Genomic DNA, 12,891 nt, shown 5'->3' with positions numbered 1-12,891 from the left:
CACTTCTTTTGCCAAGCATACCAGCCATCTCAGCATTAGTCTCACCAGGCACTAACGTATGCAGTGAACTACAGTACATTCTACACAGGCTTGATATCGCACCATCAACAGGAGTTTAGCCATTTACTTCAATGGGAGCTGGATCAAGTCCTGTAACATGCATTCTCAAACATTTCCAGAGTGAGGACAACACTAGATCGTGACAGGGACAACCTTCCCTCCCATTCAGAATTGTATGGGCAACCTTCCTCTCTCATTCATGGTGACCTAAAATCCAGTGGCAGCTAAAGCAATTGCTTACATACCAGTAGGAGAGAGATTAGGAAAGCATTTAATCCATTTTTAGCTGACTTGTAATGCAATTTAGCAGCTGGAAATAATGAAGAGCCAACTTCATGGGACCAGATACCCCTCTACAGATCACAGATTGAGAACTTCTCATTAGTAAATAGCAGCAGGGTTGTTGTTTTTTTTGTTGGAGGGGGGAGGGGGAGAGGACCAAGCATGCCAAGAGGCAGATATGAAAGATAAGGGTAGGTAGGCTTCACCAGCAAGGTTCAAGGACAATGTCCAGATATAGATGAGGTGCCCAACCCAGATGCTGGGGAGGTTGCTGGGATTTCTAGAAAAGTGCTGCCCCTTAAACTCAAATTGGGGTCTCTCTCTTATATCAGCCTTCTGCTAATAGGCGTCTTAAGTTTGGAGCTCATCTCTTCTCCAACTTCCAGGAGAGAGAAGGAGCTTTCTGTCTCCTCCTTCTGTCAGCACAGCCTCCTGGGTATAGAAAGACCGTCTGGATTCTCTAGCCTCCCTCTCTCTACACCTCCCCCACAGTGACGGTGATGAAGAGAAAATATTTCTGCTATTCTTTCAGGTTCTTTATCTTGTCTATGAACAAATCCAATAGCCAAGCTTTTTCCAGGTGGCAGCAACATAGAATTGACATGATTTTTGACAGTTTCACCGCTGCCTACAGAGTTCAGAGGGCAAGGTGAAAGCTGCTCAGTCTTGCTAATTTCACTCTGTTGAGGCTTTGGAAAACTACGAGCAGCAGCAGGGGCACTGGAGCTGTCAGTAGACCTTCCACAATACAAATAATGCACCAGCTTACATTTGGTTCCCAGTAAGAAGGCAATCTTCACTGATGAAGGCTAGAAACGCTCAGCCTGATTTCCCAAGAGACCAAGAACACAGTTGCTCTCCTTCACCTTACAAGGAGGTAGGAATGCTTTGCCCTTCTGAAATCTAGGCCAGTAACTTTCTCTGTGTTCATAAAAAACAGGGGAAGTGTCTCATGAATGTTTTTTTGAATGCCTGAATTGCATACTCCAGTATTTTTCATGTTAAACATATATTTACTAGTAAAAGCCTATCAAGGGTTAAAGGGAATGATTACCAGTACACACTTGTTTTAAATTAATGTCCTGAAATTTTTCACAGAGCAAACTGATTTCCATGCTCCCTGAAGTCACAGTTCCGAGCCTCTGCTAGTCAGCATCAAAGAAGAAATGACATATGGCTGACAATAATGAGCTCAAGGTGCAAAAATAATTGTCAAGTGCCTGACAAATTAGACACTGTGGTAGGGCATTGATTTTTGAGGAGAAGAGGAGGCACACACGAGTTTTGTTGTCAATTACACATTTTACACACTTTTTCCTTAACACCTAAAAACCATAAAAAAAAATCTCTACCTTCTTGTGTAATACCTAGGACTTCATATTTCTTATAGAAGAAAGAAGATGCATGAAAAATTACATACTTTAAATGCCCCAATCTTGCAACCAGATCAGCTTGAGAGACTGACACTGAATTCAGTGTCACTCTCCACAGCTGCAAGGATCAGCTCATCTGGATCCAGTTGCAGGATCTGGGCTGATATATTAACCAGCCCAGACCCACGAAGAGTCTTATACTCTGCATGGGTGCAGAGCTCAGTGGTAGCAGATCAAAATGTATTCTGACAGGGTTTTGTTTCGTTTTACTTTTACAGTCCTTTTAACTGTTCGCTGTTTATGCTGTTTTTAATTTTTGTTAATGAATAATGAAAATAGATTAGTCAGTTTCATTTCCTTTTCACTCTTGGTTTTCATCCATTAAAACAATGCTAGAACACTGAAGGTGGGGGGATGAAAATATTTCTTTTTAAAGCAAAACAGTGTTTTTAGTTTGTCAAAATTATTTGTTATGTGTGTGGTCTGTCTTTTTCTTTAAAAAGCCTTAAAAAAAGAAGAAAGCAAGCTTCCAGACATGCCCCTTTTAAAGAAAAAAATGAGTCTTTAATATATGAATAAAAGTGGACTTTATCGCTTATCAGAATATGTGACATAGGCAAGTAAAAATTAAACTGCAAAGCCTTCAACCTATAATGAGATAAGGCTTTTCTATCTCAGGAAAATTATAATTATGCTATATTTTCCAACTTGAAGGTCATACCTGGCCATCCTTACTTTTCAACATATTCCTTCTGTTAGACAATGTTCATTGCACCTAAGCCGGCTCCTCACCATTCTAATGCAATAGTAATGTTATGGATCAGTTACAAGGCAATGCCTTGTACATGCTACCTACCATTGGTTTAAGCAAAATGCTACATAAAAATTCCAAATGGGAGGGGGGGGGGTAGGGAGGGAAGACATTCAGTTATAAAAACACACAAGTTTTGTTGGATCCAGCAGGACCAGTCAAGTGATTATATATATTCAGCAGGATTATAGTAACTTAGCCAAAAACCCAGTTGGACCAGATTCAGGTGCATTACCTTCTTCGAGATGGGTACAACAACATTACAAATGCAGAGACACCAATTATCAAATAGCTAGACCCTGCTCATTTAAAAACAAAAAAACAAAAAACAAAAAAAAACGTTTTGATTTTGTGAAGCTGCAGAACAACTGTAGAAAATACAGCATTCAAACGGATTGTTTTTAAAAGCCATTTAACCTGATTTCGGCAAATAGCAAAATTAACATTTCCTTTTTTGAAAGTCTACTAGAAAAAAAAAAGACATTTTTTTTTTCTTTTGTGAAGTGATGGATTTGGGAGAAAGGAAAGACTAACCAAATACACAGTAACAACAGTGCATTTAAAACAAATTAGGCAGCAATTGTATTTTTTCTCCATGCAGGGAGGAGAGCAGAGAATAAAATCCAATGCAAACAAACATGTGAAATGGGGTAGTCAATTATTTTTTGTCAAGGTCCAAATTTCTTGGTCAAGATATACCCCAGGTTCAGACTCCAAAGAAACATTTTTCACATCGCAATAACAATAATGATAATAATAAGTAAATAAAAGATTTGACAGTCCATTCAAAGGTGTTTGGCGGTCTGGATTTGGCCCACGATCTGCCTATTAATTACATCAAGACTGTGCCGAATCATGTGGACACTAGAATGCCTATGGTCTTGAAAACATACACACAAAAACTGGAAAAACAGTAAAATTAAAGCAAAGTAACCAATCCCCCCAAAATTGCAAACACTGTCAGGAAATAATTTTGTTCTAAAGAAGTTCTTGGAAAGTAGAGGGGCATGGAATACTTGCAATTTTAAGCTTTCAAAATTTTTCGGCAAATCTTGAAATAAAATGCTACGTATCCCAACAATCATCCTAACAAGCAAGAATAAGGATTATATTTATGGATAGGTAATATACCTTTCATTTTTAAGATACTAATTAAATACTAATTAATTAAATACTAATTAAATGCATCCGATGAAGTGAGCTGTAGCTCACAAAAGCTTATGCTCTAATAAATTTGTTAGTCTCTAAGGTGCCACAAGTACTCTTTTTCTTTTTGCGAATACAAACTAACACGGCTGCTACTCTGAAACCTGTAATTAAATACTATATTTTATTATTTAAATAGGTTGGGATTTAAAAAAAAAAAAAAAACAAACAACTAGTGATTTCAGAAGCCCAACTGAGTCACCTCAAAAGAGCCTGATTTTCAGGAGGTATCAAATACCCACCCTGTAAAAATATCAGACCTATTTAAAGTGTCTGAAGTTGAGAATCCAGATATCCAAGTTCCCAAAGACCACTAATCATTTCTGAAAAATCTCAGTCAACGTGTCTCCACCCTAGACTTGCACCAGTATTAGACTTGAAAGTATAGTATTTGGGGTTAAGGAATACCAGCAGAAATATAAAAGACCCTCAGCATAACTTGCTTTGACCATTCTTTTACATAACGTATTGCCAGGTCATTGACAACATGCATAAGATCATAGTGTGGTGCAGGGTAAACTCAGTTTATCCACTTCTCATCTGGGGAATATGGAGTTAAGTTTAGGTTAGTTTATCCACTTCTTTGGTTACCACTACACCACTGAGTAAGATCACATCAAAGAACAAGAACACATTGCATCAATTAAAAAAACAAAACAAACAAAAAAACCCTCACAGATAGATTCATAGATTAAGGTCAGAAGGGACCATTATGATCCTCTAGTCTGACCTCCTGCACAATTCAGACCACAGAATCTCACCCATCCACTCCTGCAATAAACCTCTCACCTACGTCTGAGCTACTGAAGTCCTCAAATCATGGTTTAAAGACGTCAAGGTGCAGAGAATCATCCAGCAAGTAACCCATACTATAGAGGAAGGTGAAAAACTCCCAGGGCCTCTTCCAATTTGCCCTGGAGGAAAATTTCTTCCCAACCCCAAATACAGCGATCAGCTGAACCCTGAGCATGTGGGCAAGATTCACCAGCCAGATACCCAGGAATGAATTCTCTTTAGTAACTCGGATCCCATCCCATCTAACATCCCATCACAGGCCTTGGGCCTATTTACCATGAATAGTTAAAGATCAATTAATTGCCAAAATCATGTTATCCCATCATACCATCTCCTCCATAAACTTATCGAGTTTAATCTTAAAGCCAGATAGATCTTTTCCCCCCACTGCTTCCCTTGGAAGGCTATTCCAGAACTTCACTCCTCTGATGGTTAGAAACCTTCGTTTAATTTCAAGTCTAAACTTCCTGATGGCCAGTTTATATCCATTTGTTCTTGTGTCCACATTGGTACTGAGCTTAAATAATTCCTCTCCCTCTCCGGTATCTATCCTTCTGATATTTATAGAGAGCAATCATATCTCCCCTCTACCTTCTTTTGGTAGGCTAAACAAGCCAAGGTCCTTGAGTCTCCTTTCATAAGGCAGGTTTTCCATTCCTCAGATCATCCTAGTAGCCCTTCTCTGTACCTGTTCCAGTTTGAATTCATCCTTCTTAAACATGGCAGACCAGAACTGCACACAGTATTCCAGGTTAGGTCTCACCAGTGCCTTGTATAATGGTACTAACACCTCCTTATCTCTACTGGAAATACTCCCGCCTGATGCATCCCAAACCGCATTAGCTTTTTCACTGTCATATCACATTGGCAGCTCATAGTCATCCTGTGGTCAACCAATACTCCAAGGTCCTTCTCCTCCTCCCTTACTTCTAATTGATGCGTCCCCACCTTATAACTAAAATTCTTGTTATTATCCCTAAATGCATGACCTTGCCCTTCTCACTATTAAATTTCATCCTATTACTATTACTCCAGTTCACAAGATCATCCAGATCCTCCTCATTAGCTGTCATCTTAACATTTCTGCTTTGGCATAATCAACTTGCTAGATAACAGTTATTTGCAACAAAGCAAAGCCCCAAATCCTATTATCAAAAAAAAACAAAGTAGCTGATTGTATAATTCTGACTTTGGGACCCAACTAAATTTTTCCCAAAAATGCCTCCCTATAGTAACTGTATGAACATCTATCTCCTCTCTTGTTCCTCCTGATACCCACTGGAATCACCCGCACCTCATCTACTCTAATCCCCTCTGTTCATATACTTCTACTCCACTCCCTTCTCTGTGTTTTTCCCCCCCAGGCTGCCTTGTTCATGGAATATCATCCAAAAAAAAAAAAAACCTCGTTCATCAAAATATCAACCTTCCTCATTCAAATGCATCATCATCATCATCAGAACAACAATAATAAACTTCCATGTCACCCAAAATTCATGAGTTATCCTCCTTTAAAAAAAACCCTATCATTATATGTTTAATGGAAACATCCTGCTCTGCTCATACCATAACTGAGAATATGTCTTCACTAGCAACGTTAAAGCGCTGCCCTGGCAGCGCTTTAACTGGGCTGTGTGGTCGCGGTGCAGTGCTGGGACAGAGCTCTTTTAGCACTGTAAAAAAAACAAAACAAAACAAAACAAACACCCCCACGAGGGGAGTAGCTCCCAGAGCTGGTGCACTGTCTACACTGCCACTTTACAGTGCTGAAACTTGCAGTGCTCAGGAGGGTGTTTTTTCAATCCCCTGAGCGAGAAAGTTGCAGCGCTGTAAAGCAGCAGTGTAGACAAGGCCTAACTAGATGATCTTGTTATTGAAACCCCAGTCCTTCCTTCCTTCATCCCCAACCGCTACCACTGTGTGGTATTCACTGATTTTGTCATATGTAAAATTAGACTGTAGACACTCCATGGCAAGGGACTCAATAAATCCATTTGACTCTTTGAAAAATAATAGTTTTATGAGTCGTACAATAATAATCAAGTATAGTAAAATAATGGATGTACTGTGAACAAAACATACCAAGAGGAGTATCCAGTCTAGGTTACTTAATTGACCATTGTAAGGTACCTGTACAAGCAGAAAGGAAGAGACAGGAATGCAAATGGACATTCACTTGTGGTTCTATTCAAGCTAACCTGATATGGAAGATCAGGGAATACATCAGTATATTTTTATATAGATAGAATGTAATTAAGATTACACAGTTAAAAGTTATCAAGAAATGCAGTGTAGCTGTAACGATGTTGGTCTCAGAATATTAGAGAGGCAGGGTAGGTGAGGAGAGAGACTACAGAAGGTGGTCCAATAAAAGATATTGGACCACCCCTCCCACCTTGCCTCTCCAACATCAAGAAATGGAAGACTTTACATTCTTGCAGGGTACAGGGCAGGTGAAGGATATGGCCACTGTTTGTCTAGAGAGACCATTTTCTGCAAGCTTGGGTTAATAAGGCAGCAGCATACCACCATGGCAGTTTCTTGGACAAAACAAATGCAAAACTTAATTTTGTTTCTAAATGAAAGTTTAGAACTCAGAATATCAGGCTAAGATGATGCTTATCAAGTGTGCTGAGTTTTCTATGGCTTATAACTATTCTGCCTTTCCCCCATATCCAAAACTTGGGAATGGCTACACTCCAAAACAGACTATTTAAATGCAAAGTTTCAAAAAGCAGCCATTGTTGAGTTCTGTGTTTGAAAAAATCAAAGCAAGAACAATAATTGGCATGTATGTGGGGAGCATTTTTAACTCTTGCAGAACAACAGAGCTGAAAGGATTTTGTTCAGACGTAGACTGCCCAAACACCAACATACACTGCAGTATGTATCACATCCACCTTCAAACAGAAACCAAGTACAGAATTCGTCAGCCCCAGAGGTGAATTTCTGGAATCTTATCAGCATATGAAAACAGGGAGTTACAACTGAAAGAGTTTGGCAACTATATCTATAGTGGGTTCTCGTTTTAATGGCTTATACCACTTCTGGACAATAAAGGCAGTCTCTCAGACATACAGGGATGATAGCCTAATAATCATAACCCCAAAGCACCTTTCTCCCAAGAATCTTAAAGCACTTTACAAAGTTTGGCAAGATCCCATTTTACATAGGAGAAACTAGGGCACAGGGAGCTTATTAGCAAGTCTTAGGGCATGTCTACATAGCCCGGCAGTTTGGACTACTGGGGCGTGAACAGCACTGCGCACCAAAGTGCTGAACTATAACTCCCCCAAGTGGATGCTGCGGGCGCGAACTAACATGTTCACAGTTCACATTCATGTAGTCCTTCAAACAGGATTACATTAATGTTAATGCAAAAGTAGGGACCTTTTAGTTTGACCTGCAGCAACTGGAGAGTTACAGCACAGTACTTTGCTGCACAATGCTATTCACACCGCCATACTCTGAGGCCATGTAGACATACCCCATGTCTGCACAGTAACAGTGGCAGAGTGAGATCCTGGTCCTCCTGTCTTGCAGTCCCCTGCTCTAACCATGAGAAACACTGCCTTTGCAAGAGAAACACAAGGAAAAAGCCAGCTCCCACTATTACATGGTACTACTTTGTGGTCTTACTGTACAATACAAAGTAATTGCTAAATAATAATATTTATTCACTGCAATATGCAACTTCCTGCTAACTAACAAGTAAAACTCATAAGATTCCAGGCTCAATAATCTGCTCTACGCAACCCAAATGATAAAAACCTGCACACCTCGTACATGAGACAAATGGGACATCTTTTGCTAAGGTAGAAACTGATGAACAAATACTGGGAAACCCTGATAATTCATGCTAAGAACCAGCAGACCCTTTGAATAGTCATGAATTTCATGAACAACAAAGTAAATGAACCAAAACACAAAGAAAAATAACGACAATTTCATCAAAGTGTAGTTCAGTATTGATTTATGAGTATACATCATAATTTCCTATAATGTGCACTGTAATACATTTTGCAACAGTAGTGAAGCTTTAGTAATACAAAATCTCACTACAGCCCTCTGCTATTAAATCTTTGCTGAGAAGTGGGATAAGCCTGGTATGTTTTACTGTGAAACTTAACAGGTTTGTGGATTAGCAGAAGTCTACCATATTGAAAGCTCCAAATCCCTCTTCAGGTCATCTCACTACACAAGGGAAATATACAATTAAAAGTTTATAAAAATTACTGAATATTAACACAGATGTCAACTGGCAAATCTTGCCTAAAGTGCCAACTTTCATGCAGGACTTTAAAAAAAAAAAAAAATCCAAAGAGACAACCAAAGGTTTAGTATGAAAGAAAACTGATCAGCCAAATTCACATGATAATTAAAACAAGGTAAATAAAGCTGTATCAGAGATAAAAGTTTTCTTGTTCCACCTTAAAGACAGTATTTTGAACAAATTAACATTATTGTGCTTAATTAATAACATCTACCTACAGACTTGACATGATATTTTGGCAGAGGAATGGTTAGTGATGTTTATGGATGGACTACCTAATTTACCTTCCAGAAAAAAGAGCTTAAAACTTTTGCTGGGAGCAGCACATCTAATTCACACATCTAATTCTAGCTAGTTAAATAATATACTCTGAATTAATATGAGGATGTTGCAAAGGATACAAATACTTGACCTCTTTCCATATTTTAAGGTGGAATTCTGAATTAAGGCAGGTAATGTAGTTACCTGCTATATTTACCTCATGTTTAACATTTACCTATTCTCCTATTCTTTTTCCGGTGTATGCAAACCATTTAATCCTCCTTGACCTTTTATACCTGAACAACAATTAACATTAATCCCTGAACTTCTCTGATCCTTTGAGCAATATGATACTGCTACACAATTCCATTTTCAAATGTAATAATTGATTGTTTTTCTCCCTCACCTCCAGCCTTCTCACTTGGCATATTCTGCAAGTAGTTGGTCTCCTGCCATTCTAGATACCTAATCCGCACTTCACTGCCTGAAGTTTATACATCTCTTGTTGTTTCCTTTTTCAGCTTTGGATCTTGCAGAGGCAAGGTAAGTAAATGAACCTGCTTAGGAAATGCCAACTGGGGAAAGCCATCTCCTGCTCTTGATTGATACAAACAGACTTGTGGATTTCTACAATAATTTTTTAGGAAATCCTTCTGCAACCCCAAATGCTTACAACCCAAACGTTCACAGGGAAAGCCCCAGGTGCTTAGATACCAAGTTGATATACACACTTCAGAAATGCCAAAGACAGAGTTCCCAAGTAAAAAAAAAAAAAAAAAATTAAATGTCATAGCACTGCTCATTTTTTATTGTTCTTAGATAATGCGGTCTCCACTTCATAAGGCTCGGTTTGACAGACCGAAGGGTCAGAGTTTGCTGTACTGAGACCTTAGAGCCAGCAAAATCAAGGTATTTGCTCAGTAATAGTGCCTGGATCAACGGGTTTTTTTTTTTTGTTTTCATTCTTGTTTTTGTTTTTTACTGATTATTCTTGAATCCAGGTGTTTCCTTTCCTCACTCAGCATGCCCAAATTTGGCAGCACAAGAATATTATCTCATTGATTCTGCCTTGCTCAGTTCGTGGTCTTGGCTTGTTGACTGGGAATGTCATGCACCAAGCAGCACGGTCTGGGGTTCTGTTTGTTTCACACACACACACACACACTAAAAAGGTGTCTAGGTCCAACTTTTACCCAGATCTGCGGATACCCGGCCTCAAGATACTAAAAGCCTGTAGGATGGGGACAAGGAAACACGGACACCACGAGGGGTCTATTTCTCGGGGGAAGGGGCTCTATTAAAACAGACACAATAGCTCCTCTCCGCTTCCTCCGTCGGGCGGAATGAGGTAGTAATAAGGTACGGGCCACCCACCCTTCTCCCACCTACTTGTCCAATGGGATGCAAGGCCAGGGGGAATTAAGATCACCAGAAAGACTGGCGGAAAGTCGGGCTGGGCTCTAAAGAAACAATCAATCTTTTTTTTTTTTTTTTAAGAAAAAATTCCCGACTTTGTTTGTTTTTTGAAAGCCCTTGGCATTAACCTAGCCCGGCCGCAAGTGCCCAGACGGTCTCCGTACCCTGCCACACTAACAGGTAGGGCAGGCATCTGCCCAGGCCATGCTGCCCACACACCCACCCGGGAAACCTGTTTGGGAAAGGCTGGAGGCAAAGGGGGACCCCTTCTAGCTCCCCCCCCCCCCCGCCGCACCGCGGCGAAGCCCCTGCTGGTCGCCCGGACTTACAGGGCGTGAGTGAAGGCGCTGAGTCCCTCGGGCAGGGCGGTCAGCCCCCTGCCGGAGCAATCGACTCCTCCGTCCCCATCGCAGCTGCAGGAAGCCGGGCAAGGAGGAGGGGAAGCTCCGCCGCTGGGCCCAGCCGAGCTCCCGAAGCCCCAGGCGAAGAAGCCGAGCAGAGCCAGGCACCGCATGGCGAGCCCCCTCCGGTGCGTGCGGGACTCTCGCTCCAGGCAGCGGCGAGACTGCCCGGGCGGGACGCTTCGGCTCCGGCCCTTTGCAGACCGATTCCTCCCCGCGCCCGCTGCAAGGCGCCTCTCCGGCTGCCCTGGCCCCGCGCGGAGCGGAGGCGAGTCCTTGTTCCCGCAGCTCCCTCCCCACCTCCGTGCCCAGCGCAAGCGGCGTGTCTCGCCCTCTCCCCCCTCTGGCTTCCCCTCAACCCCGTGCACAAGGAGCCAGCACTTCAGTCTCTCCCCTCCTCCCTCCCGCCCCATTGAAAGGCAGCCGCTCCCTTCCCTCCGCGGGGCTCATCTCAAGCCAGCAGGTAACGTGCGCTGGGCTTTGCCTCCGCCCTGGCGCTCTCCCTGGTGTTGTTGCTACTGCTGCTGTGCCGTGCCGCGTTGCAATGCCTAGGAAGTGAACCGTGCAGCCATCCTAGCGCCCGCCTGCCTCTCCTTCTCCACTCCCCTGCTTGCCAGGGGCCAGACACACCAGCCCAGCCCAGCCCAGCTCCGCAGCCTCCCCTCCCCTCCCCTCCCCTTCCCTGCCCTTCTAGGGTTGCACAGTGTCGGGGCTCTGGCGGCTGCTCTATGCAAATGGCCTAGGGTGCGTGTCGCGGAGAGCGAAGCCGGCGCCCGCATTGGTGCGGAAGAAATCTGAGGCTGATTAATATGCAAAGAGGAGCCTAGCAGCAGCCAACCGGCGAAGGGCGCCCTGGCCTCCCTGGTAAGTGGAGCCCTCGGTGGGCGTCACCCCGACGGATGAGTGACAAGGCGGTGGTTCAAGTGGAATCCGTGAGCGGGCTGAATTGGAGATTCAAGGTTGCACGCCAGGCAGCAGAGGTGAAGGTGGTGGGGTGACTGGAAACTGCACGCTGCGAGGAGTGCGCTGAAACAGAAATGAATTCATAGAAACTCGATTCATCTTAATTGTGGTAAAGGGAAACATTAAAATTAATATTTTAAACAGCGGTTTCCATTTCCTGCATGACAAGGTACTTTAGTTATTAAAATCAAAAACTGTTTTAAATCTGATGTTTTCAATTTTGTTTGTTTGTTTAAAAAACATGCATGAGTCCTGAAGGCCACTTCTCCAAACACTTACTTACCTCAGTAAGCCCTCCTGTGTATGATCCAGGCCTAACTTTACTTCCATGAGCAATCCCCTTAATTTTCTCCGGTATAAATACTCATTTTAATATTTGGGTGGGTCTTTCATAGGGCAACAGGATAAAACATTTGCTTTAATATGGAAATGTCATCATAAAACCGCAGAAAAATTGGCAGGGAGCTTCAGGGGCAGGTTTAATACCCAAAACTACTTTGAACTCTTCTTTTTTTAATTGAATGTGTTTTAAGTTTATGGTGTCCCTTTAAATGTTAAGGTACTGGTGTCTTTGGGATGTGTAATATAATTGAACACATTACTAGTCTGTGTAATCATGTGTCTATCACTTGTACCCCATTCTCTATTCCCTTGGTTGGTTGGTTTCCATGGCCTGGAATTAAGCCACATTCTGCAATGAGCTCCACATGCAGGGACTTGAGCCTGCATTGAACAAGGTGCAGGATTGGCACTTTAGATCATAAATTCTGAGGGGCAGGGATTATTTCCAATATACAGCACCTCGTCCAAAAGTGTTCTGACGCTGCTTAGGCATCCTGAACAAATACAAATAAATTATTTTTATGCAGTTTATTTTCTCACTTTCTATTTGCATCATGGAAATAAATTAACCCTGTTCACTTTTGCTTATAGCCAATTTCTAGTCAGTTTCACTTTCTAGTTTCCAGACTGCAAGGACTGGGTTACAAACATTGTAAAGAATTTTAAAATAATAAATGTTTCCTTTTGGCATAAAAAAGCATGGTAGCT

General features: G+C 41.9%; 1 protein-coding gene across 2 annotated transcripts in view; it reads right to left on the bottom strand.

The window, feature by feature from the left end:
- Positions 1–11,656, bottom strand: part of LGR4 (leucine rich repeat containing G protein-coupled receptor 4) — a 120,812-nt gene extending 109,156 nt beyond the window's left edge. Inside the window, exon 1 of one of the 2 annotated variants that reach the window (XM_038407450.2) lies at positions 10,807–11,656. In XM_038407450.2, the coding sequence (XP_038263378.2) occupies positions 10,807–11,291 (485 nt within the window). In that variant the 5' untranslated portion in view covers positions 11,292–11,656. The remainder of the gene's footprint in view (positions 1–10,806) is intronic. The other variant, XM_038407451.2, reaches the window with a different exon arrangement.
- Positions 11,657–12,891: the final 1,235 nt, after the last annotated feature.

Source organism: Dermochelys coriacea, chromosome 6, assembly GCF_009764565.3.
Source record: "Dermochelys coriacea isolate rDerCor1 chromosome 6, rDerCor1.pri.v4, whole genome shotgun sequence".
Lineage (NCBI taxonomy): Eukaryota > Metazoa > Chordata > Testudines > Dermochelyidae > Dermochelys > Dermochelys coriacea.
This window is presented reverse-complemented; position numbering and strand designations above follow the sequence as displayed.